The sequence below is a fragment of the Carcharodon carcharias genome, chromosome 15, assembly GCF_017639515.1.
Source record: "Carcharodon carcharias isolate sCarCar2 chromosome 15, sCarCar2.pri, whole genome shotgun sequence".
Taxonomy (NCBI): domain Eukaryota; kingdom Metazoa; phylum Chordata; class Chondrichthyes; order Lamniformes; family Lamnidae; genus Carcharodon; species Carcharodon carcharias.
In genome coordinates, this window is record NC_054481.1 from 32,514,000 (window position 1) to 32,541,939 (window position 27,940).

Consider the following 27,940-nt stretch of genomic DNA (forward strand, 5'->3'; position numbering starts at 1 on the left):
GTGTGGCGGAGGCAGATTCAATTGTCATTTTCAAAAGAGAGCTGGTTAAGCACCTGAAGCAAAAATATTTGCAGAGACATGGAGAAAGGACAGGGGAATAGGACTAGTTGAGTCAGTCTTGTAGAGAGCGTCCATGCACACAATGGGCTGAATGGCATCTTTATGTGATGCAACCATTCTATGATTCTCTCTCCTTCCCTTTTTCCAAATTTGGGAACTCACCATCTACCTGATTTTTTAAACAAGGCTCTTACTCTGCCAGTTAATGCAGTGCTGCCTTTGTTCTATTTATGTGCCTGTCAGTTTAAAGTCTGTCAGTTCTGCGAATTGGAACATTATTTCTGCATCTTATTGGCATAGACCACTGACAGGTACTGCACAGTCATGGTATTATGATGGTATCACCTTGGAGCACTGGCAGGATGCTTTTCTCTTTCCAGCATTGGTGTTCATGCTGCATCAGGCATGAGTTTCGGTTCGCAATCATCTTTATGACATCTTTGAGTGAATTTGCATTTCAAATTTTCTTTAACGTCAATGATAATGTTGCAAGAGCTCATAATCATTGGGTTGAAATTATCTGAAGTTGTCTCACATTTCACCCTCACAAATGTCAGAGTGGAGGCATTCCACTCTGTGAGTGGAGCTCAGTTAACACCAGAAGAGGAAACACTAGTCTGTAACTGGCTGATGTTTTGGAGCTGGGCTGGCCAATACATCAGAAGTAGCAAGAGTGCAACAGAAATGATCCATTCATTTGAGTCTCTATGTAAAAAGATGATATAACCCTCCATCTTCATTCCTGAAGTTAATTTCTTTTGCTCTTTTATTCTCAGTCACTCTTTTTCTCCTCTTTCTCTTTATCTTACCTTCTGAGATATCCTGACAATGTGAAAGGTTCTACATGAATGGAACACATGTGGTAGGAGAGATCCGGTTGGATCATTTTGGCCATTTGGACAGTGGGACAGAATGGGCCCAATTTTAACTCTGTGTCAATGAATGCCTCAGTCAGACATATTTATTCCAGTGTTCGCGGTCTTGAACATTTTGATTAGTTTGCCTGTACCCAGATTTCTACACAAAATATTAAGAGGAACTTCATAAGCTGCAGGTAGTTTAGTTTTGAACTGTTTTGATGATGTCCTGTCTTCTTTCCTTGTAGGTCTTACTGTGCATTGTTCCTGGAAACAGCCCTTTCTTGAATTGTAGATGATGCTGTTTGGGCCAATCCTGCTGTTTACCTGCATTCTTGGGGGTTCCTGTGCTCTGAATGCTTTTGCCCCCCAGCATGGCTCCTCTGATCCCTGCTACGATGAAGGAGGGCAGCCTAAACGTTGCATTCCTGATTTTGTCAATGCTGGCTTTGCCAGGGAGGTACAGGTGTCCAGTACATGTGGGAGGCCTCCAAATAGATATTGCTTCTTTAATGAGAAGATGGGCGTGAAGACTAAGATGTGTCAAACCTGTGATGCTTCAGATCCCAGGAACGCTCACCCTGCCACCTACCTGACTGATTTAAACAACGCTCACAACCTCAGCTGTTGGCAATCGGAAGAGTTTTATAATCCTCTGCACAATGTTACTCTCACCCTCTCTCTCAATAAGAAATTTGAAATCACTTATGTCAGTTTGCAGTTTTGCTCTCCTCGGCCAGAATCTATGGGAATATTTAAATCGATGGACTATGGGAAGAACTGGGTTCCTTTTCAGTATTATTCCTCGCAGTGTCGGAAAATGTATAATAAGCCAAACAAAGCAATAATTTCCAAGCAGAATGAGCAAGAAGCTCTATGCACAGATGGATACACTGACCTCTACCCTTTGACAGGGGGACTGATCGCATTCAGTACCCTCGACGGGCGTCCCTCTGCCCAAGACTTTGACAACAGTCCAGTTCTCCAAGACTGGGTGACAGCCACAGATATTCGGGTGGTCTTCAGCAGACCTCACCCCCAGCGGGACCTGGACAGACATTACAGTGGCAGAGATGGGAAGGAGGAGGAGGCGAGTATGATGAGAGAGTCCTACCATTATGCAGTGGCTGACTTGCAGGTCGGTGGGCGCTGCAAGTGTAATGGGCATGCTTCACGTTGTGTCAAGGACAAAGAAGGGAATCTGATCTGTGACTGCAAACACAACACTGCTGGCCCAGAGTGCGACAAGTGCAAACCCTTCCATTATGACCGACCGTGGCAGAGAGCAACTGCTCGAGAGGCGAACGAGTGCTTGGGTAAGTCCAACCTGTGGGTATTGATGTAATTATTGACACCTTCCAGGCTCTACAGTCAATCAATTGGCTCTTCAGCATGAGAGGGTGACAGTTTTAACATCAGTTGTAGGGAAGCTGCTAGTATTAGTCATTAGGGGCAGAATGCCTGAGCTGACCAGTGCGAGCCAGCATGCATCTGTGAAGGAGTGATCGTGTCTGATCAATCTAGTTGATTTTTTTGAGGAAGTCACTAATAACATAGATAAAGAAATGTCTATGGATGCTCTCTATATGAGCAACAACAGGAACTTGTAATTATATAGCACCTTTAATGTAACAAAGGACTCCAAGGCACTTAACAAAGTTTGACACTGAGCCATTGAATGAGATATTAAATCAGATGACACAAAGCTAGGTCAAAGAGGTATGTTTAAAGAGTGTCTTCAAGGAGGAAAGTGAGGTAGAGAGGCTGAGAGGTTTAGGGAGAGAATCCAAGAGCTTATGGTCTAGGCATGTGGAGCTGGAGTGAGACCATGGAAGGATTTGAAAACAAGGATGTGAGTTTTAAAATTGAGATGTTGCTTATCCAGGAGCCATTGTGGGTCAGTGAGTACAAGGGTGATGGGTGAATAGGATTGTGCGAGTTAAGACATGGGCATCAGAGTTTTGCATGACCTTTAGCTTAAAGAGGGTAAAATGTGGGAGGCTAGCTAGGAACATGTTGAAGTAATGAAGCGTAGAGGTAAGAAAGGCACAGACAAGGGTTTTAGCAGCATATAAGAGCAGAAAAAGTAGGAGCAGTCCATACAGCCCCTCAAACCTGCTTTATTGGTCAACACGATTGTGTCTGATCTCCTGCCTCAATTCCACTTTGCCACCTGTTCCCATATCCCTCAATTTCCCTTTCCACCTGAACTTTAACTATGCTCAATGATGGAGCATCCACAACCTTCCGGGATAGAAAATTCCAGTGATGTGAACATATGAACATACGAACAATGTGCAGGAGTAGGCCATTTGGCCCTTTGAGCCTGCTCCGCCATTCAATAAGATCATGGCTGATCTGACAGTAACCTCAAATCTGCATCCTGCCTACCCCTGATAACCTATTACCCCCTTGCTTACCAGGAATCTATCCACCTCTGCCTTAAAATTATTCAAAGACACAGTTTCCACCACCTTTTCAGGGAGAGAGATTCAAAGACTCATGACCCTCTGAGAGAAAAAATTTCACCTCATCTCTATTTTAAATGGGCGACCCATTATTTTTGAAGATTGACCCCTAGTTCTAGATTCTCCCACAAGAGGAAACATACTCTCCACATCCACCCTGCCAAGACCCCCTCAGGATCTTATATGTTTCAATCAAATCGCCTCTTATTCTTCTAAACTCTAGCAGAAATAAGCCTAGCCTTTCCTCATAAGACAACCCGCCCATTCTAGGTATTAGTCTGGTAAATCTTCTCCAAACTGCTTCCAACATATTTACATCCTTCCTTAAATAAGGTTGATGAATATTGTACACACTACTCCAGATGTTGCCTCACTCGTGCTCTGTATAACTGAAGCATAACCTCCCTACTTTTGTGTTCAATTACCCTCACAAAAAATTATAACATTCTATTAGCTTTCCTAATTAATTGCTGTACCTGCATACTAGCCTTTTGCGATTCATGCATTAAGACACCCAGATCCCTCTGCATCTCAGAGCTCTGCAATTTCTCACCATTTAATATGCCTCTCTTTTGTTCTTCCTGCCAAAATCGACAATTTCACATTTTCCCACATTATACTCCATTTGCCAGATTTTTTTGCCCACTCACTTAACCTATCTACATTTTTTTGTATCCTCTACACAACATACTTTCCAACTATCTTTGTGTCATCAGCAAATTTGGCAGCCATCCCATCCATCCCTTCACCCAGGTCATTTATATAGTTTGTAAACAGTTGAGATCCGACCACTGATCCCTGTGGCACACCTCTCATTACATCTTGCCAACCTGAAAAATACCCATTTATGCCTACTCCTTGCTTCCTGTTAGCCAGCCAAACTTCTATCCATGCCAATATGTTACCCCCTAATAATCTTTGATGTGGCATTTTATCAAATGCCTTCTGGAAATCTAAGTGCAGCACATCCACTGGTTCCCCTTTATCCACATCACATGTTGTTTCCTCAAAGAACTCCAATAAGTTGGTTAAACATGAATTCCCATTCACAAACCATGTTGACTCTGCCTGATTACCTTGAACTTATCCAAGCTTCTTTAATAATAGCTTCCAACATTTTCCCTATGACAGATGTTGAGCTAACCAGCCTGTGGTTTCCCATTTTCTGTCTCCGTCCCTTTTTGAATAATGGAGTTACATTTGCTATCTTCCAATGTAATGGGACCTTCCCTGAATCTAGGGAGTTTCGGAAAATTAAAGGCGATGCATCAACTATCACTCTAGACACTTATTTTATGACCCAAGGATGAAGTCCATTCGGACCCGAACAATTGTCAGCCCGCAGCTCCAACAATTTACTCAGTACCACTTCTCTGGTGATTGTAATTCTCCTGAGTTCCTCCCTCCCTTCCATTTCCTGATTTATACCTGCTTCTTGGATGTTACTTGTATCCCCTATAGTGAAGACTGATTTACACTTTTGAAGTATAGTCAGTGTTGTAATGTAAGAAATGTGGCAGCCAATTTGTGCTCAGCAAGCTCCCACAAACAGCATTGGGATAATGATCAGACATTCTGTTTTTGTGATGTTTATTAAGAGCCAAATATTGACTAGGGATACCTGGGATAACTCCGCTGCTCTTCTCAACAATGCCATGGGATCTTTTACATCCACCTGAGAGAGCAGGCAGAGCCTTGGTTTAACCTGAAAGATAGCAGCCCTGACAGTGCAGCACTCCCTTAGCACTGGAGTGTCAGCTTGAATTATGCACTCAGCTCTCTGGGGTGAAACTTGAGCCCATAACCTTCTGAGTTAGAAGTGAGACTGCTACCCACTGAGCCACAGCTGTCATTTATATTATGGAAATGGAGTTGAGGTGATCAACCATGACCTAACTGAATGGCCCAGCAAGCTCGTGGGACTGAATGGCTCATTGCTGTTCCCGAGGTACCAACTGACCGTACATAGTGTCTTGGGTGAGAGATTATCCCTTTTCAATACTGGGAATCCTATTGGATCAACTGATGTATTCTTAAAATTTTGACAACCAGAGTTTTAAATAAGTAATCCAATTGAAGTAACACGTTTTGGAAAAACTTTAAAATTCAAGGCAGGTTTCCAGAGAACATTCCATTTAAATGGAATCCAAATGAGTTACCTATCTCAGAATTTTGTTCCAAAATAATTGAGAATTGTATATGTTTTCCCAGGAGTGGGTAGCTCCTCAAGCCATGCTGATGTTTCGAATATTTGAGCAACTTCTCTTCTATCCCTACAAAGATTTTTTTATCTTTTAGTTCATTGGATGTGGACATCACTGGTGCATCCATAATTGCCCTTGAGAAAGTGGCAACACCCATGGTGTTGTTAGAGAGGAACTTCCAGAATTTTGACCCAGCGACAATGAAGGAACAGCAATATAGTTTCAAGTTAGGATGGTGTATGGCATAAAGGGAAACTTGCGTCTGCTGTCCTTATCCAGCTAGTTGGTAGAGGTCATGTGTTTGGAATGTGCTGCCAAAACAGGCAGGCATCTTCCAGATGGTACACATTGCTGCCACTGTGCTCTGGTGGAGGAGGAAGTGGATGTTTCAGGTGGTGCCAATCAAGTGGGCTGCTTTATCCTGGATGGTGCCAAGCCTCTTGAATATTGTTGGAGTAGCACTCATCCAGGCAAGTGGAGAGTATTCCTGACTTCCGCCTTACAGATGGCAGACAGACTTTGAGTCATTCACCACAAAATTCCCAACCTCTGATCTGCTCTTGTAGCCACAGTATTTATATGGTTTGTCCAGATAAGGTTCTGGTCAATGGTAACCCCAGGATGTTGATGGTAGGGATTCAACAATGTTAATGCCATTGAACATCAAGAGGAGATGGTTAGATTTTCTCTTGTTTGAGCTGGTCATTGTCTGGCACTAGTTTGGCAGAAATGTTACTTGCCACTTATCAGTCCAAGCCTGAATGTTGTTCAGTTCTTGCTGCAGTTGGGCATGAAATGCTTCAGTGCCTGAGGAGTAGTGAATGGTACCGAACATTGTGCAATCATCTGCGAACATCCCCACTTCTGACCTTATGTTGGAGGGAAGGTCATTGATGAAGCAGCTGAAGATGGTGGGCCTGGGACACTACCCTGAGGAAGTCCTGTAGCAATCACTTAAGGCTGAGATAATTGGCCTCTACTGCAACCATCTTCGTGTTAGGTATGACTCCAAATAGCAGAGAATTTTCCCCCTGATTCCCATTGACTTCAATTTTGCTCAGGCCCCTTAATGCTGGACCGTCAAATGCTGCCTTGATATCAAGGGCAGTCACTCTTACCTCACCTCCATGTTTGGACCAAGGCTGTAATGAGGTCTGGAGTCGAGTGGTTCTGGCAGAACCTAAACTGAACATCGGTGAGTAGGTTATTGTTGTGTAAGTGGCACTTGATAGCACTGTCAACGACACCTTCCATCACTTTGCTCATGATTGAGAGTAGACTGCTTCAGGCCTAGCCTGGCAGATATGATCTTCAAGACTCAGCCAGTTCAATTAGTAGTAGTGCTACCGAGCCACTCTTGATTATGGACATTGAGGTCCCCCACCTGAATAACTTTCTGTGCTCTTGCCACCCTCAGTGCTTCAACAAGGAGGAGTTGGGGGAATGGTGGTGAGGTGGGGGTTGGTGTGTAGATGACAATCAGCAGGAGGTTTCCTTGCCCAAGGTTTGACATGATGACATGAGACTTCATGGAGTCTGGAGTCAATATTCAGGATTCCCAGGGCCACTTCCTTCAGACAGTATACCACTGTGCTGCCACCTCTGGTGGATCTGTCTTGCTGGTGGCACAGGACAGGCCCAGAGATGGTGATGGAGGAATCCTGATATTGGCTTCAAGGAATGATTTGGTGAATATGACTGACTGGTCTGTTGTTCAGCTCTCCCAACTTTGGCACAAGTCACCAGATGTTAGTGAGGAGAACTTTGCAGGGTTCACTGTGCAGGGTGTGCTTCTGTTGTTTTGAGTGCCCATGTTGATGACTGGTGGTCCATCTGGTTTTATTTCTTTTCAACTTTTCTGTAGCGATTTGATACAACTGAGTGGCTTGCCAGGTCATTTCAGAGGCAGTTAAGAGTCAATCCTATTGTTGTGGGTCTGGAGTCACATCTAGGGTGGCAGATTTTCTTCCCTAAAGGACATTAGTGAACCGGATAGGTCTTTACAATGATCTTGTAGCTTCATTGTACAATTATTGAGACTAGCTTTTTAATCCCAGATATATTAATTAAATGATTTTAAATTCAAGCAGGTGCTGCGAGTGTATTTGATCTTGCATCCTCAGATTACTAATCCTGGCCTCTGGATTACTAGTCTAGCAATGTTACCACAATGCTACTACTCCTGTAGTTAGATTTTAATCCCTAGACTTGGGTTGAAGTCCAGCAGACAGTAATGGGGTGAGCCCACTTTCTCTCCTGCCAGTAATCATGCCGTGTGAAATTAACTCCGACAGCCACAACTCATTTCCTAGAGGGCATTGGCCCACTGCGCAAAACTAGCATGAATTCAAGACTAATTAGTGACTTCATTCATGCAGGATACAGGAAAGCTTGTCTGAAAATAGAAAAAGTATTACATTGGTGCTTGAAAGCACATTGTCTGAGGCAGAGGTGCATTGTTGATATGGTGTGGAGGGAGTTTTACTCTGTATCCAAACTGTGCTGTACCTGCCCTGGGAGTGTTTGATGGGACAGTGTAAAGGGAGGTTTAATCCACATCTAACTGCTGTGGAGGGTTATATACAGGATAGCTACAGAGCAAAGCTGGTTTTGCTTTGTCCCAACAGCCCCTCTCAATCCCAAGTGCTCAAGTGCGCTCCCTAGTACAACAGTGTGACATCATCCATAATGCTATCAGTATCTTGCCTGAGTGAGACACTTGATATGGCATGAAATGAGGAAGAGTTTTCCTGTTGTGGGTCCTTGTTGGATTATTCTGATTGCTTTTGTGGTGCCTGCTGGCAGAGGATATCACCAGGTACAAGTGATGTTGGTAAATGAGTTGCTAACTAGCCTGTCCTCAGGTGCAATCTGTCACTAGCTACTGAAGAGCAGTTTGTGGCTTCAGGGTTGCTGATACTTGGACTGGAAATGTGGACACCAAGTGTCTGAGTGACACTTAGAGTGAAATAGAAAGGGGGCATGTTTAATTTAGTGACTGCCACTGAGGTTTGTTGAAGATTTTAAGAGTTCACAGCTTTGTTGTGCTGCTCGTGGCAGATGCCATCCTATTGAAATGTTAATGAAGGTGTATTTATGGGATGAGGTTTGCTCACTATCTCTTTAGGTGGGCAGTTAGAGGGCTAGCTTTGAGTCATCACACTTTCTACATACAACCCCCTGTGAATATTTTCCATTAGCGCAGAGGTCACTGGCATCTTTGCACCTCACTCGCACCTTCTTAATTTAATTAATTTTAGTGTTTAACATGCACTGAGTGGCTCACACTCATGGCTTCTCTCAGTTCCAGCCTGCCTTTGTCATGTTAAAACATTTGCCATTCAGTCCACTGACAACCATTCTGCTTCTTGTTTCTCCTCACTCACTGCAGTCTGTGGGGGGAGGGGGAAGCTGCATTGGTGGGGGTGGGGTGGGGGGTGTGGTTGATTGGTGGCTGGGTCTGGGAAAACAGAGGGACTGAAGACTTAGTTGCCCTCAACCTTTTTAAAGGCGACTTTTGGATGTGCTGGGTCTGTATGTGTTTGTGTCTGTCCACATGTGTCTATGTCTGTGTCAGTCTGTATCTGACTCTGTGCACCTGTATGTTTGAATATGTCTTTATGTCTACTTGTGTCTGTCCATCTTTCTGTGTTTCTGCATGTCTCTTGCCTGTGTGCTTGTCTGCATGTGTATGTGTGAGCTTGTGCATACTTGTGTCAGCGTTCTTATGTGTCTCTGTGCTTATGTGTGTGTGTGTGTTTGTGTGTGTGTGGTCTCTGCCTCAGCTCATCTGCTGCTGAAATCCCTATTCATGTTTTTTTAAACTCGAGGCTTGGATATTCTAATCCATTCATCGTCAACCTGCCATATTGTCCATAAATTTGAGGTCATCCAAAATCTGTTGCCCATATCCTAACTCGCTCCAAGTTCCGTACACCTATCACCCCTGTGCTTGCAAACCTACATTAGTCCCTGGTTAAGCAGCACCCTGCTTTTAAAAATTCTCATCCTTGTTTTCAAATCTGTCCATGGCGTCGTCCCTCCCTATCTCTGTAATCTGCTACAGGTCCACAACCCTCCGAAATATCGACACTCATCTAATTCTAGCCTCTTTAGGATCCCTGATTTTAATTGTTCCACTATTGGTGGCTGTGTCTTCAGCTGCCTGGACCCTAAACTCTGGAATACCCTCCCTACAACTCTCCACCTGGCTACCTTGCTTTTAGAGTCATAGAGTCATAGAAGCCTACAGCACAGAAAAAGGCCCTTCGGCCCATCGAATCTATGCCGGTCAAATAAGTTCCTAACTATTCTAATCCTATTTTCCAGCACTAGGCCTATAGCCTTGTATGACTTGGCATCGCAAGCACACATCCAAAGACTTCTTAAATGTTATGAGGGTTTCTGCCTCTACCACCCTTTCAGGCAGTGAGTTCCAGATTCCCACCATCCCCTGGGTGAAAAAATCTTTCCTCACATCCCCTCTAAACCTCCTGCTCCTTACCTTAAATCTATGCCCCCTGGTTATTGATCCTTCTATCAAGGGGAAAAGTTCCTTCCTGTCAACCTTATCTATGCCCCTCATAATTTTATACACCTCAGTCATGTCCCCCCTCAATCTCCTCTGCTCCAGGGAAAATAACCCCTGTCTATCCAATCTCTTCTCATAACTAAAACTCTCCGGCCCAGGCAATGTCCTGGTAAATCTCCTCTGCGCTCTCTCTCTTTTCTCCATGAAGACAATCCTTGAAACCTACCTCTTTGACTAAGCTTTTGGTTATCTGTCTTAATATTCCCTTATGACGTTGCTATCAACTTTTCTTTATAAAACTCCTGTGAAGCACCTTGGGACATTTTATTCCATTCAAGGCATTATATAAATATAAGCTGTTGTTGTTGACTGACATTCTTTGATTTGCAAGGGGCCATGGAATTTTGCATAAATTTCTGATGGACATCTTGTATTAATCTATGAGTTTGTAAAGACTATCCATGAAGCTGATGTCCTTTTCCAGCTGGCTGAGCAAGTTTATAGTTGGTGGAAGCAGAGGCTGCCACTTTGAATTTGGATGATACACACACTGGATTAGAAGCAAACACTGCATGGGATACATACACTGCATGGGATATGCACACTGAATGGGATACACACACTGAATGGGATATGCACACTGAATGGGATACGCACACTGAATGGGATATGTACACTGAATGGGATACGCACACTGAATGGGATACGCACACTGAATGGGATATACACACTGAATGGAATATGCACACTGAATGGGATATGCACACTGAATGGGATATACACACTGAATGGGATATGCACACTGAATGGCATATACGCATTGAATAGCTTATACACACTGAATGACATATGCACACTGAATGAAATATATATACTGAATGGAATATATACACTGACACATGCATTGAATGAGATTCATACACTTATACACAAACATTGAATGGGAATTATACACAATACACACAATGGCATTCATACACTGATACATACTGAATGGGATTCATACACTGATACATACACACACTGAATAGGAACATGTGTGAACCTTCCTGATGGAAAGGGAGAGAAGCCCTGTTTCTCTTGGGAGCTGCGCTCCTGACAGTGAATTCCTCTGATTTATTAATCACCAAGTAAATCTTGCAGGATGTTTTAGGGAGCTGTTTTTCCAGCAAAATCCCCTGATTATTTGAGTTCCTGTCCACCACTCTCAGTAATTTAACTTTGAATATTACTCTGCTTCTGATCATTGTGCAGTCACATTCCTGGAGAGTGTGGCTATGCATTTCTGGTGACATTCACTGTTTAGACTGAGGAATAGTCAATTGAGGCAGATGCTGTTGGGTTGTAATTTTGAACTCTGAGAGGAACTGACTTCCAGAAAAGAGAGATTGAAAAGTCAATTTTTTGAAATATAAATGATAAATTGGGCTGTTATTGGAGGGATTTATTTATAGCTCAGATTAGGGTGCAATTGTGGGGACAAAGTCTGAATGACTGAATGACCCTAACTGGTGGCTGCGATTGACTTTTGGCTAACCAGTCAGTGGCTGTGATTGAACATTGGCTACCCAACCGGTGGCTGTGATTGGCCTCTGGTTAACCAACTGGATGCTGTGATTGGCATCTGATTAACCAATTGGTAGCTGCGATTGGACACTGATTAACCAGCTGGTGGCTGGTAGCTAGTGGCCATTGGTTAACTAACCAGTGGCTGTGATTGGCCTCTGGCTATCAGCCATTGAAGCTGCCATGAGAAACACAGCAAACCCACTGATGGAGAAGAGTTAATGAAGCTGCTGGGGCCTTGCTGATTCACATTGTCCCGGTCCCAGAGGCTTTGTGGTTCCAATGTTGTTTTGACGGTTGATGTTGAGTCATTCCTCAAGATACATTGAGGGGGGATTAGAAAGTTAGAAGGTCACAGGGGTCACAATATTAGAATATTTATTTAAATAAGTCTGGGAATACTTTTGTTGGAGAGGGGCACAGGCAACAATACACTCTTGTGAAGGAAAGAGAAAAGAAGGATTAGAGCTTAATATAATCAATGGGTGAGTTCAAATCACATGGAGGCACTGTGAAAGGTTAGTCACACTGTTCTCCTGATTACCGGTCTGCATGGAAATGATAGTTAAAAGATGCAGCAGCTGATAGCAGACTTCACTAGTGAATTACGTATAATACAGAACAATCTACCCTGCTACCAGCTCTGTGCCAGTATATAGCTCATTACCCACTTCATGCCATGGCCCAGCTGTCTGCTGAACCAGCTCCACATACAGGCTGCCTGATAATGTGCTGCCTTAACAGACTTTTTTATGTTTGCAGAAGTGATTTTCTCAGAGTTTTTCTAGTTATGGATTCTGCACTTCAGCAAAATCCAATTGCTCTCTCATTTTTATTCCTAAATGAATAGTGTGTTTGACTGTGCAAAGTGTTGATAGACCAGGTGAACTCACTGGGAGTAGTGGGCCAGCAGTCTATCAGGCACGGCTTGGCTTAGATACAGAGTAAAGCTCCTCCTACACTCAAACGCTCCCAGGGCAGGTACAGCATGAGGTTAGATACAGAGTCAAGCTCTTTCTACACTATCCCATTAAACATTCCAGAGGCAGATACAGCACAAGGTTAGATACAGAATGAAACAGCTGTCAAATCGGTACCTCAGACCAGGATGCTGGGAATTCGGGTGTCTCAACTGGCAATGGCTTCCAGGGTGGGGTGTACACTTGAGTAGAGGGTAAGTGGGTAAAGTGAGCAGTGGGGGTACACTGAGTGGATAGTCGGTGGGGGGGAGTGTAAACTGAGCAGGGAGGTACACCCTGCAAGGTGGGTACACTGAGTGTTGGGGGGATTAGTGGTGGATTGTACACAAACTAGGGAGGGTACACCAGGAAGTGAGGTACACTGGATAGTGGGGTATAATGGTACATGGCAGGGGGGAGTAAACTGAGCAGAGGGGTTAAATGGAGTAAGGAGGTATACTGAGCAGGGTGGGTACACTGAGTTGGGGTGGGTACACTGAGCGGGGTGGATACACTGAGCAGCGGTGGGTACACAATGTGGGTGGGAGGATACACTGAACAATGGGGTACACTGATCCTGGGGTTTATACTGAGCAGTGGGTGCAATAAGTGGAGGGAGGGTAAGCTGAGCAGGGTTGTAAACTGAAAAACTGAGCAAAGGGGGGATAAACTGAATGGGGGCGTACACTGAGCAGAGGAGTAAACTGAGTCGGGGGCTTACACTGAGAAAGGAGCTACACTGAGCAAGAGGCATTACACAGAGTGTTGGGTGCGGGTGGGGGGTAAACTAAGAAGGGAGAGAGAGTTACACTGAGCCTTGTAATCCTGTTTAATATTTTGTCTCTTTCTTGTGTCTCCAGAAGGCACTGCCTTTCCAGACTCTGAGTTTGACCTTCATTCCTGAAAGGGCAAATACTTTATCGTGGGATAAAACTCATTATATTTCCATGCCCTGTTTCCATTCCCCACCTTCACTATTTGTTTACTTAACAAACTGCAGACATTACTACTCAGGAGGCTTATCTGTTTTTGGACCCTCTGTCCTTGGGACCCTAGATCCCTTGCATTTAAACTTGAGTTAATTTGTCCCCGGGTCTCCCTAGTCCTGGTTTCCTCTCTCCTTCTATCTCTGGGTTCCTCTGTTCACGGGTCCCTCTCTCTCTGGGTTGCCCTGTCAGTCACTCTATGGGTCCCTGGGTCCCTCTGTGTCTTATTGATGATTATGATGCACGTTCTTTTGACTAATACACAGTATTCAAATCATTTTATACACAGACACTAAATGAGCCCATTTCACTGGCATGAGTGATTGGGGCCCCAATTTTGCCTTGTGATTGCCTCTGTTTCACACATGCACACAGTCTTTTCGAAAATGATTTTGTGCCCGATTTTTCATTATATCAATTCCTGGACCCCAACCTGAACTTTGCTGGCATCATTCCAAAGTGGGTGTGTAGAGCCAGGGTGCAATGTGTGTCTCCTACAGGGACTAAAACACACAGCTTTCAAAACGGCTTGTATTGAAAATCTTCTGCACCAATTAAACTTTGTGCTTGATCAGAGGCCCTAATAAATCAATCAACTAATTTCACAGTCTTTAAAAATAGTCTTTTTTTTATCAATTTAAAAAAAATCTCTTTTGAAAGTAGGCAGCAGAGTTGAATGAGAGGAAACTGCAGATTGTTAATGGCTTTCCCAGCTGTTGAGAAACATTGGCCTTGCTATTATTAATTCTACTGTCTCATCTACTCAGTGCCTCAACAAAAGCCCTTGAGTCTTATTGTAAGTTTGGCTCAGTACATCACTGAACGGACCTTAACACAGGCCTTGCTCACATAAACAGGGGCCTCATGTGACATTATTCAAACTCAGGCATAGTGCATACCACTCTCAATCCCTTGAATTATATCCATTCTCAAAGGGAATTGTAGAAAAAGGACTGTTGCAATTATTTATTTTATTATATAAATACTCTCAGCTCCTGTTGGCTTAGTATGGCCAGTGAGTAACGGGGCAAAGGATCTAGGGTTTGACTTCTGCTGCGTTTGTCACCTTAGCCACTGCAATGGTAATGTCTCTGGAGCAGAGAGCTAGGGAGGGGTCAGATCAGCCTGAGCTCCTGTTCTTCATCATTATCCAGCCTTCCCTGAGTGGCAGTGTCAGCTCAGGCGTGAGGGGGATCAGCTGGGCTGACGCCCCGTCATCAAACAGCCACCAACATGATGATCACATACCATGGATAGCTACTTAGTTAGGCACAGGACAACAGCTGTGGGTCTGTTGCCATGAAGCAGCCTCTTTGGGGATAGGAGGCAGCCGTTTTCTTTGATTCTGTTGATTTGGTCTGAGCTTTCTGATTCATTTAGTGTTTCTACGTTTCCTTGTTGGTTAAAAAGAATAATTCCAGAGATTCAGTAGGAATCAGACCCAATGAGCCAACTCCTAACTTCACAAGCAATGAAGAAAATGATAATACATGGTAGAGGCAACTCATTAAAAACATAGAATCATAGAATGATATGGTACTAAAGGCCCATTGTGCCTGTGCCAGCTCTTTGAAAGAGCTTCCATTTGTCCCACTCCCCTGTTCTTTCCTTGTGTACCTGCAAATTATTTCTTTTCCAAGTATTTATCCAATTCCCTTTTGGAAATTACTATTGAATCTGCTTCCACAACTCCTTCAGGCAGTGTTTTCCAGATTTTAACAACTCGCTACATAGTTTTTCCTCTTGTTCTTTAAATCTATAGCATCTGGTTACTGATTTTTCTGCTACTGGAAACACTTCATGATTTTCAACATCTCAATTAAATCTTCTCTTAACCTTCTCTGCTCTAAGGAGAACAAACTCAGTTTCTCCATGTAACTGAAGTCCGTCATCCTTGGCACCATTCTAGTAAATCTCTGCATCCTCTCTAAGGCCCTGCCATACTTCCTAAAGTGTGGTGCCTTGAATTAGGCACGATAGTCCAGCTGAGGCCCAGCAGTGATTTATGAAGGTTCAGCATAACTTTCAGACTTTTGTTCTCTATTCCTCTATTAATAAAGTTAATAATCCTATATGTATTTTATCAACCTTCTTAACTTGTCCTTCAAAGGTTTGTGTACATACACCGAAGGTCTTTATGTTCATGCACCTTCTTTAGAATAGTATCATCTAGTTTATATTGCCTCTCCTCATTCTTCCTACCAATTTGAACCTTGTCACAAAAGCAAAATTCAGTACTGCGAATGCTGGAAATCTGAAATAAAAACAGAAAATGCTGGAATTACGTAGCAGGTCAGGCAGCATCTATGGACAGAGAAACAGAGTTAACATTTCTGGTCATTGACCTTTCATCTGAACTGGTCAAAGATTATGGCAAAAGGTCACAGACCTGAAAAGTTATCTCTGTTTCTCTCTTCACCAATGCTGAGTGTTTCTAGCATTTTCTGTTTTTATTTGAATCTCTTCACACTTTTCTGCATTAAATTGCATCTGCTGCGTGTATGCCCGTTTCCCCAGTCTGTTCGTGTCCTTCTGAAGACTGTTACTCTTCTCCCCATTGTTTACTATATTTCTAAGTTTTGTGTTATCAACAAGTTTTGGAATTATGCTTTGTATACCCAAGTCCAGGTCATTAATATGCATCAAATAGAGCAGCGTTCCTAATGCCAAAATTTCAAACCGGGATTGATAAGTTTTTGTTAGGTATTAAGAGATATGGAGCTAAGGTAGATAGATAGAAATAAGATACAAATCAGCAATTGTCTAATTGAATGTCAGAACAGCCTAGAGGGGCTCTATATCTTTCTCCCATTTATGTCTTCTTTCCTATATTTATCTCAGCACTTTCAGCTCACTCTCACTGCTACTTGCCCATTTACCCAGTCCTCCTGTGCTTCAAAAGGCTCAAACTGTGCCCTGTCTTTGTAGTTACTCCTGCTTGCATAATTCCACAGATTGGTCTGGCTTCACCCTAGGCCTGAGACTGTTTGTGTGCTGTCTATATAACTAAACTATCTCCCATGGCATTGTTCATATGGGATTCTTGAAGATACGCGGTTTAGTGCAAACTGTTTCCTATGGGAATGCACAGTTACTTCTGGATGGCTGAGATCCATTACAGGTCAGTAAATTGCTTCTATATGTCAGGCTCAAAATTGCAAAAAACCTTAGATTTTTGCTGAGTTGGGAAGCCTTCATGTACCTTTAAAAATGTTGGGCAGGACCCAGATGTGAAAGTTCTGGCCCCATTTCTGACACATCTAATTTTTCCAGCAGGGGAAATGGGTGGGTATAAATTGCACAGGAAGGAAACCTGAACTCAGAAGGGCCATTTGAACTCAGTGCTGAGTTCATATTTTGGTGTTTACAAGGGCCTTAAACTGCAGTGTGGTAGTCAAGAGTTGATGGAATAGACGTAAATACTCTTGATAGATGAATAAGATCTGTTTAAGTGTCATGACCTGAAGTTTTTAAATGCCCTGCTCTTTAAACATTAACAAAACAAGCTGCAGCTGTCAGTGAGAGTTAAGAAAAAACACTGCTGGACTACTTTGACAGACTACATGGTGTAGGTTAGAAAAAAAATGATAGTATCTGTTCATGCAGTTTCAGTAGAGCTTTTTGTTGACATTTCCCCAGGAGCTAGTATTATGTTATTGATTATTGCTGAGAAAAGACATTTTGTCATCAGGACAATTGCAAGAATACCCATATCAGGGGAAGCAACAACTTTACTGTATCAGAAGAACATGCTGATTGGTTGGCAAGTGGAATTTGACTGGTAGAGCTTTTGGCATGAAGAATACACCAGTTAATGGTGACTGACAGTTTACTGCCAAGAAACAAAAGCAGGAAATGCTAGAAAAACTCAACAAGTCTAACAGCATCTGTGAAGAGAAAACAAACAGAGTTAACGGTTTCGAGACTGTATGACTCTTCTTCATTTCCAGCATTTTCTGTTTTTGTTTCAGATTTCCGACATCTGCAGTGTTTTGCTTTTATTTTAATGTAATTAACTGCCAAGCATTGTTTGAAATTTTAAACCAGGCAGCTTGACTCCGATTGGTCAGAGAATTGACCTGAGGAATGAACCAGTGAACGGCTATCACTTATTTTGATTAGCTGAAACAGGTGTTGGGGTTCTTACAATTCCATTCGCTATAAGGTTGGCTTTATCACAATCTTGAAAGTGGGGCCCTGGCCATTTGCTCACCATGCAATCTTGGTGCTGAAATAAGGCACATTAAAGACATCCTGCAGGATTATGGCCACCCTGATCAGGCCATTTTGCGCTGTATATCGCACAAACTCATGAACAGGCCTCATGCTGTCACTTTAGGCCCTGAAAAGTGCCCAGTTTACCTCAGATTACCCTGGAAGGGCAAGATATCTCAAAAAATTGAGCAACAGGTGAAGCTAGCTGTTTCACGCTGCTACTATGCAGTAGCAATACGAGTGGTATTTTGCCACTAACAGGATGCTCCTGTCAAGCTAAAAAGGTGTTCTGTCTATCGCACAAATGAGTAATGTGACATATGAATTTCAGTGCCAATGTGATGCTAGGTATGTAGGCGGTATGTCCTAAAGACTGGTAGATCGTATCAAACAGTGTGTCCCTTCCGCTGTTCACAATGGGCAAGGTACAGACAGTATCCAACCAGCCCATGTTTGCAAAACTCAAAACACAATGTCCAGCATTACGTGTGATTGCACAATTGGACAACATTTACTAAAAATTACACTGACAATTTAAGATTGCCAGTCAGACTAGTAGTCTGGCGCATTTGCGTGTACTGGAATCTATATATATTAATACACAGGGCGCTGTTATTTGCAGACAGTAAGAACATGTATACACATTATGCCTGTTTCAGCTAAACAAAACAAGTGATAGCCATTCATTGATTCATCCCTCAGGGCAATGCCTTGACCAATCAGAGTTAATTTGCCTGGTTTAAAATTTCAAACTTGGCAGTTAACTATTAATTTATAAATATAGTTTTGATTAACCATTTTTCTCATTTGCAGTGGGTGTATCAGAAAGGAATTACATTCATTGCACCAGAAGCACAAATTATACATATCTGTAAAAGCTCCTAAGAGAGAGGGACAGAGACAGATAGAGAGACAAAGAAAGGGGGGAAGAGACAGAGAAAGGGAAAGGGAGAGAGACACAGACAGAGAAAGACAGAATGAGTAAACTGAGAGGCAGAGCAAGAGTGAGGGAGAGACAGACAGACGGAGAGAGGTGGGAGAGAGACAGAGTAAACTAAGAGGGACAAAGAGAGAGAGGGGTGGAGAGAGAGATATATATAGAGAGAAATACAGGCAGAGAGACAGTCAGAGAGTAAGTGAGAGAAGGAGCGAGAAAGAGTGAGAGGTGGCAGGCATTGTTTTCACCTTGACTTGGGAATTACAAAACCTGAAGCTTTTGTTTTTATGACTTGAATCACATCAAGAGTAGTTCCAATGCTTTTGTTGAACTCTTGCCTGAGCATTAATTTGTTGCTGTTTGTCTAGTTTATTTTATGCCTGATATAGAGGTGGAAATGTAACTTCTTAATGAATCACTCTTCCCTTTGTGTGTCATTGTGAATTATGAAGTTTGAAATTTTTGCATCTGCTTGCTTTCCCTTAAGTTGCAAGCTGACACATAAAGCCAGGTAAAAGGCATATTTCTAGGATACAGTATTGAGCAAAGATTATTGACGTTAGGCTTGGTTTAGGTTTTGTAAGGCTTTTGATTAAGATTTTGGAAATGAGGTTATCTTGAAGTGATCTAATTATGTGTTTATCTAATTATGTATTTAAGATTATTAAGATAATTGACAAAGAGATAAATTGTTCATTGTCGTGAAAAGTGACACTTGTGATCTGTTTGGTACCTCAATAGAATTAAGAACGTAAGTGGTGAACGGCTTGTGTGCTGAACAGGAGAGCAATTAGGCGATAGCTGAAAGTCTTGAGCTGGCATTGTGTTATGGCTGAAACATGCTACCTTTGCAGATTGACTTCTTCTTGGTTTACTGTCTCTCTCTAAAACTCCTTGAATCTAATTTATAGCATTATATTGTAACAATGCAGAGCACTATCCCTGTCCTATCACATACTGGTGGGTATAAGTACTACAGATCACCCCAGCTGGGAACAATGTACACAGAAGGCGGGGCGGCAGACAAGTACGGCTGCAGAGAACTGGGAATGAGGACCATGATGGGGCGACATTAAGAAGAATGCTAAACAGTATGCACACTGAGATGCTGGGTACAAAAGCAAAATACTGTGGATGCTGGAAATATGAAATCAAAACAGAAAATGCTGGAAATACTCAGCAGGCCTGGCAGCATCTGTGGAGAGAGAAAGAGAGTTAATATTTTATGTCGATGAACTTTCAGCAGAGCGAGTAATTGACCTGAAATGTTCACTCTGTTTCTCTCTCCAGAGGTGCTGGGTGCATTGTTTGGCCTGCTAGACAGCCTCCTGTCACTATCAGGAAGCATGGAGGAGTCCAGCTTCAACCTGGCAGAGGGCAACATGCAAAGTTTCCCCTTCCTGCTTTACCCCTGGCCTGGCTGTAACCTATCATTCCTGGTGACTCACCATGTGCTGACCCCAACTCTATGCTAGCCTTCAAGGTAAGTACAGTGCCAATGTCTGAGCTGGTGGCTGCAAGTGTCAGATAATGTGCCGAGGCCTCTTTATCAATGTTGTGCTGTTGCTCTCTGCCTTCCTCTTTGGACTGCTGTGGCTGGGCAGGAAACAGTTCGTGGTTGTGTGAAAGCAGGAACTTAGAAGGGGAATGTTAGGGTGAGGGAAGGAGAGGTGAGGGATGGGAAGCAAGATGCCCATGGTCACACCATCTGCAGCTTGCACATCATGTCAATTCTCACGATGATAGTGTGCTGGGAATTGAGAAGGGGCATAAGGCAGGAAGATATCATCATCCTCAATGTTCTTAGTGAGGTCAGATGTTGCGAGCCCCTTGCAAGTAGCTGTCATATTGTTATAATGATATAAAGGCACCAATCACTCATAAGGAATATGTAAACATGTTGTGGGTTCATTTATTAACTAGGCACATGGGAACTTTTATACAAAGGTAGGAAGCTTGAAAACATCAGGAACAGACCTGTGTGTGTGTGTGTGCTCTGCTCAAAAGCATAAGTGAAACTAAGACTGGATCACATGACATACTTCCTTTCTAGTGATGTCATGCTGCTATCCCTTAAAGGCATGTTACAACATCCCCCTTTCTTTTTAAAGATACTTTACCCTCTTCCAAAGAAGTATAACTAATTACAATACATGTTCATGTTTAGTTATCATTACATTAAGTGTATAGGACTGGTGAATCTATGAGACTCTAAACCATAGAGGTAATCTGCTGGTACACCCAAATCTTGTAATTGTAACCTTGTCTGGAGGTTCCTTTAATTGCTCACAGTGATCTGTGGGATTGTCATTCTTGAATGTTGTTCCTGGCTGCATTTGGGATCTTGTCCTCATGAAATAGGATTGCACTGTGGTTGAGGAGCTGGAATGGATCTGTTTTGTCCTTGGCTAGGTCTCACCATTGTGCCTTTGTGTGTAATGACTTCATAAGACCTTGGTCCTGAACAAATCTTTGTAACCTCGAATGATTGCCATGTACCTTCTGTAGGATCCTGGATTCAAACTTATCCCAACTCTAAACATGGAAATTCTGTACCTGCATTTTTATCGTGCACATTGGTCATCTTGTCTTGCAGTTTCACAAGTTGCTTTCTAGGTAGAATGGGTAAGAGTAGGTAAATTGGCACTGGTCTGCCTAACTTGAGCTCTGCCAGTGATGGAATAGTTGCATTTAAAGGTATCGCTTGGTCTGTTAACATTTAAGAATTAGAAATTTCACTGCGAATCATTTGTTCACCTAGGCTGTTAGATCTTGGGAGTGAGGAGAAGAAGCAGTGTGAATGATATTCCACTTCTCACCCATATCCTGAAATGACTTACCAGTAAACTGAGGGTAGTTATCCATAATGATATCTCTATGCACACTGAATGAATTGAAAATAGCACTTAGATTGTGCGTGACAGTTCTGCTTGACATATTGTGCAATTGTCAAATAATGGGGTACTTGGTAAAGTAGTCGACGATGACAATGAAGTTAGTTTCACGGACATGATAGAGGTCTAATGCGATTTTGGACCAAGGATGGGTAGAATTTTATGTGGAATCAGTGGTTCTTTGTGCTGACTTGGCATATGTTCTTGACGTACATTGTACTTCTTGATGACAACTTCAATGTCATTGTTCATACCTAGCCAATAGACTGACTTTCTTGTGAGTTTCCTTGTCTGATCTATGTCCATGTGTGAGTGATGAAGTTGTTGAAGAATATCATGTCACAAAGGCATGATAACCTGCCTGTCTTTAAAGATGACTCCCCAGGAGATGCCTAGCTCATCCCAGTAAGGCCAAAATGGTCTCTTGTATTTGTGTACATGCTGAATTGTATCAGGCTATCCTTTGATGATGGTTTTCCAGTGTCTTTAGTGCAGAATCTATCACCATCTTTTATTTTAGCTGCTGACATTTGTGTTGCGCAAAATGTAACGTCAATTTGGAGAACATCTTCAAGTTCGATGTCAATGAAGTCAACTAGTAAATCCAAGGATATATCTTCTGTTTTTGCTGGGTTAGACAATCTGCTAAATGTATTCACTGTGATCATCAAGTTACCTGGCTTGTACCTAGTGTCACAGTCATAACCTTGAATCTTTATCAAGAGATGTTGCAATCTTAGCAGTGCACTGGTCAATGATTTTTGCCAAATCATCTCCAGTGGCTTGTAGTTGATCTTTACCATAATTCTTATGCCAAATTGATAGGTATGAAAACACATGCTTCTAGAGCTAATGATTCTCATTCGATGTTGGAGTAGTTGGATTGCATTACGGACAGAGATTTTGAAGCAAATGCAATCAGTTTGCCTTTTTGTAGTATGCCTGCTCCCAGATCTTTCTGTGAGGCACCTATCTCCATGGTAGTTGTCTCCCCAGGGTCGTAAAATTGCAATGTTGATGCTTCTGATAATGACTGTTTCAGCGCTTTGAAAATGTATTGGTGGTTTTGTGCTTCAGGAAAGGCACATCCTTTCTCAATAATTCCCTCAGTGATGAAGATTTTCGAGCAAAATTGGGAATACATGCAGACAAGAAATTAAAGAGACCTAGACATCTTCAAAGATCATCCTTATCTTGAGGCGTTGGAATTGCCTTAATACCATCTTTTTACTTGGATCGGGACATATGCCTGTCCTGGAATAAATAGAATTCAAGAAATTGATCTGCTAAATGTGGATGGCAAATTTCAGGTGATTGAACACTAATCCTTCATTACGTGCCGCTTGCATCAATAAGTGTAGATTATGGTCACATTTTTGCTTTGCTTCTCCCAAACGGCAATGTCACCGGCGAAATAGATGCAATTTGGCACAGTGCAGGTAATGCATTGACTAACTGATAGCCTGAAAGGAAGTCATTGAAAATAGTATCATCTGAATGAGGTGTAAAATTTAGTAAGCTCTTGGGACTTCTTTGCAAGTTGTACTGACCAATAGCCATGCTGAGCATTAAGTTTTGAGAATAATTTTGCACCTACAAATCTTGGATTTAACTCTTCTAATGTAGATATTTTGTAAAGACAATGTTTTAAAACTGTGTTTAAATATCGTGGATTGAGATCTCAATGATCTGTCTTTCTTTATGAACTATGTGTGATGATTTGCACCAATTGGTGTACTCCTCTACTCTTCTAATGATTCCATCTTTCTCCATCTTGCCTAGTTCGACTTTCAATTTGTCTTATAAGTGGATACTGCACTTATGTGGTGGATCAATTGATGGACTTGCATTCTCCTGCAAGTGTACTGTTGCAGCTCCCTTGAAACTGGCAATTTTATTGAAAAATTCTGGAGATTTCAATGCTAGCTCATGGGCTGAGGTGATAGAAATTGCTTCTGAGGTTAATCTGTCATGTCATGTCTGACTAATTCCATGGATTGTCACTAGTGCGAGGTCACGGCGTGCTGGTAAGCCTGCAATCACTGGACCTTTAGTCTCCACAATGTAGAGCATCTGTGACAGCCAGGAGGATTGATTGTACTTTCAGTCCAGGACTATGGATCCTACACATGGAATTAGTGAACCGTTGTATGCCAAAGGTTGTGCAGTAGTAGTTTCATCAAGGCCTTCCACATCTGTGGATACATGTCTCTTAGAATTCACAGAGGTAGTTGTTGGCACTTGCCCCTGTGTCAATCTTGGCCAATAATGAGTAGATATCAACTTTCTTAGGGCAGATAATTCGAAACTTGGCAAACAGTTTGGATAGTGTGAAGGCACCTAAGTTTTCTATGAGGTTGATGGTGTGAAACGTGTTCACCACTCCTCGTCACATCATGCACATCATCGTCATTTTTTTTTGTCAGTCACCTCATGTATATTTTTCTGACAGGATACCGGATGGTCTTTCTTATTGCCTGAAGGCACCTGCTGTGTACATTCTGTTTGGATCTGTGTACAGCTCTTTGTAGCTGCATCACCTTTTGCTCTAATGCACTGCCTCTACCAATGACCCTTTCTGCCGAAAGCCTTGCAGAATTGCTGCAAAGCTGGGCATTTCCTTGGTGCACGCAGAAGGCCACATCTTCCACATGTCTTGTTAGGTTGAGGTGTTCTAGAGATTGTGTCAACAATTGGTATTTAGGATCTGTAAGTTTTGTTGACCTGCAAGGATTGCTTCATACTTATGTCCATCCTTGATTAGCTCTTTGATGCTTTATGTTTTGGGCTTGTCTAGCAGATCTTGCTGGAATGCTTCCATGGGAGTGGATGTGATCACCAACTCAACAATTCTGTCTGCTCATTGAGCTTCTGAAAAATCACAGTATGTATCCTTTATTCTGCATCTGTTGATGAAGTGGCCTATGGATTCTGTAGGCTGCTGTCGAAATGACATGAACTCTAGTCAATGAATATGGAAGCTTAACCTGATTCTGAACCAGTGTCCCAATGTAGTCTCTATCTTTTGGGGATCCTTTAGCTCTTCTTCTGTAATCCTGACGTGTTCAGCCTGTGTAGATTTTCATTCCCAATTGCTGGGAGAATTTTCATGGTTTGCTTGTCTGGTTCAGACATACCTGAATCAAGAAACCATAGCTCTGTACGCTGTTTAAACATTTTGAATTTGGATAGTGGGTCAGCTGCATCCCAATTCAGACTGGGGAATTTTGTGGACATTTTGACAATATCCTTTTCACCTTCCTTCTCCTATAGTACCTGGGAAGAGTGTTGCTGTAGCCGTTTCATGTGCTTTTTGAAGCCCCGCCCATTATAATTGCAACCATCTCTGCGCTGATTTTTATGATGGTTTTTTGTTGTTTTATTGTTTGACTCTCCCTCACTTGCTATCAATCTGGCCCACACCCTGGTCACTCGCCTTTCCAGACTGAGCTAATCTGGCGTTGTTCCTCTTGATGTGCTGTCCCACTCACTGAACTAACAGGTTATGCATTGCAATCTCACCATGAGGGATCCGTCTGTTTACCAGCTCTTTATTTGAGCACTACATCAGCACTGTGTCTTCAAATCTTTTCTTTGTAGTCATCCCCTGCGTTTGTAACAGTCTGACACTGTGACTTCATAGTAGTCTAACCAAAACATTGAGGGTCTCCTCAAGCCATGTAGCACGAGCTAATGCTGTTCACCATGCTGTACCTGTACTTAATCTTGCTGCTGCACTGTTATCCCACTACTGAGCACCATGTTGTGTTGTTACAATGATATAAAGGCACTAATCATTCATAAGGGATTGTGTAAACACATTGTGGGTTCATTTATTTAAACTAGGCACATGAGAACATTTATACAAGGGTAGAAAGCTTGAAGACATCATCAGCAGAACTGTGTGTGTGTGCTTTGCTCAAAATTAAAGTGAAACTAAGACTGGATCACATCACACACTTCGCTTCTAGTGATGTAATGCTGCTATTCCTTAAAGACATATTACAACGCTGGCCCCATGATGAAGAGAACTAACTCCTCTGAAGGGATCAGGAGGTTCAGTTGTTCTCATCTCTCGCCAGCTCTGCCGTTCTCCCTTATATAGTGTGCCACTTTGTCCTGCAAGAGAGAGAGCAGAATATCAGTGGTTGAGTAGCCCCGTGATTGTGTTATGTACCTGCCACAGCTGAATACCTGGAGATATGTGGAGGCAGTGAGAGCTGGCTGTGACACTGGCAGCATTGGTAAGTGTGTGAGGGTGACTTAGAGTATCTGGATGTTAGGTGGTCCTTGAGGAGCTCCTGACCTCCCCAGCGAGATCATTGTTTCTCTTCTCCTGCCCATCTGCATCATTAATGTCTGGATCCCACTGTGTGTGTTGGTGTTCAGTTTGCAAGAATTTACATTGCAGCTCCTCTTTATGAGGCAACCATCCTTTAAGAAAAAGCAGGCTGCCTGAACACATGTTCTATGACAACACTGCTGGTGCCTGCCATTGTGTACAGAGCTGGATGGTAAATTTGAGAAGAGGAGGTGCAAGAATATGTGCAGAAATCATTCAGATGAGATGGGATTTTGTGTATTACCCACCTTGATCTGCACAGATGTGGGCAGCCACGAATTGTGGGCCCCATGCTCCAAAATTGGGGCAAGTGTATTTCACACACTATGTCCCAGTCACATGGAGGTTTATTATTAGCTGATTTCAAATGATGTTGCCCATGGTGAGTTAGACAGAAGGATTACACCAGGCTTAAGTCTTACTCTGCTGTTAAGGTTCAGCTGAGTGTAAGGTTGTTGTCGGCTGCCCCGCAATTCGAGGATGACGTCTACTCAGGGTTGTGGGTTTCTTTCATGGGTCTTCATGTAACTGAACAGGCCGATTCCTGACCTGCAGGATGCCCCATGAGGTAGTGGGATCCAGAGTGCAGGATTTGCTTCCTTTTCTTTCCTTCTTTGTCACTGTTCTGCCCCATCTTTAAGATGTTTGAGCTCAAAACATGATGCAACTTGATGGACAAGTTGTTGCTATTTTGAACACTTGGTAGCAAGCTCCTCCAAGTCATTAATGTCAATACTGTTGGTCTTCTAGGAGAGCTCCAGAGAATCTTTGTAGCATTTCCTTTGTCCTCCCCTGGAATGCTAGTCATTTGAGAGTTGAGAAAATAGGACCTTTGGCCATTTGGGCATAGTGTCCAGTCCATTGTATTTGATTTTGTAGTTTTCTCTGAATGCTTGTGGAGCTTATTTCAAGAAGGACATTTGCTTGATGGTCCTTGCATTGAATTCGGAGGATATGATGGAGGCATTGCTGATAGAATTTCTCTAGCACTCCCATGTGGCACTGATGTATGATCCAGATCTCACGACAGTACAGGAGTGTGGTGACGACAACTGCTCTGTACACTAGGACTTCTGTTGACTTGTGGAGGTCTTTGTTGTCAAACACTTACTGCTGTAGTTTGTAGAAGGCTGAGCTGGCGCAGAGTTTGATCGCTTTGTCAATGGTGGCCTTTGACAGAGGCAGCTGCCAAGGTATGGTAAGCGCTCAACATTTTTCAGAGTCTCTTCAAAACATATGGAAGGTGGCATATTTGGCTGACCCAGGTCTGGGTTGATATACGAGTCTTATTTTAGCAACATTCAAGGACAGGCTAGTCTCTTATATGCAGAAATGAAGAGTGGCTTGCAGGCATTTCATCATGAAACAGTTGCAGGATTGTGATGAAGTTTCTTGGACATCCAAATTTCTAGAGCACAATCCACAGAGACTCGTGATTTACTGAATAAAAATGCTTTGTTCATGTAGATGAATGCAGTGAAGAGCTCCTAGTGGTGTTCTTGACATTTTTCTTGGATTTATCTGGCAACAAAGACCATGTCAGAGGTTCCTCTAGAAGATCTAAAGTTACATTGTACCTCTGAGAAGGTTGCTTCAGCCACAGGAAGTAATTGATACAGGAGAATGCGATCAGGATTTTCCCTGCTATGGAGAAGAGGGAAGCACCTTGATGGTTTCCACAGCATGATTTATCCCCCTTCTAGAGGATAGTTACAACTGTCACAATCCTAAAGTCTGGGGTGGGGAGCAGGTGGAGGGGCAGGAAGGGTTTTTTTTTCTCTCTTTCTATATCCATAAAGGTGAGTACATGGAGTGTTGATGTGATCAAAAGCTTTGAAGACCTCAGCTGGAATCCCATCAGGGCCTCAGGCTTTGTTGTTTTTCATCCATTTAATTGTTTGTTGCAGCTCTCCTATTGATG

General features: G+C 42.7%; 1 protein-coding gene across 1 annotated transcript in view; it reads left to right on the forward strand.

Annotated features, from left to right (window-relative positions):
- The window catches only part of LOC121288294 (netrin-3-like), a 251,320-nt gene that overhangs the window by 22,753 nt on the left and 200,627 nt on the right, over positions 1-27,940 (forward strand). Inside the window, exon 2 of the mRNA XM_041206820.1 lies at positions 1,166-2,233. Within this exon, the coding sequence (XP_041062754.1) occupies positions 1,213-2,233 (1,021 nt within the window). The 5' untranslated portion in view covers positions 1,166-1,212. The remainder of the gene's footprint in view (positions 1-1,165; positions 2,234-27,940) is intronic.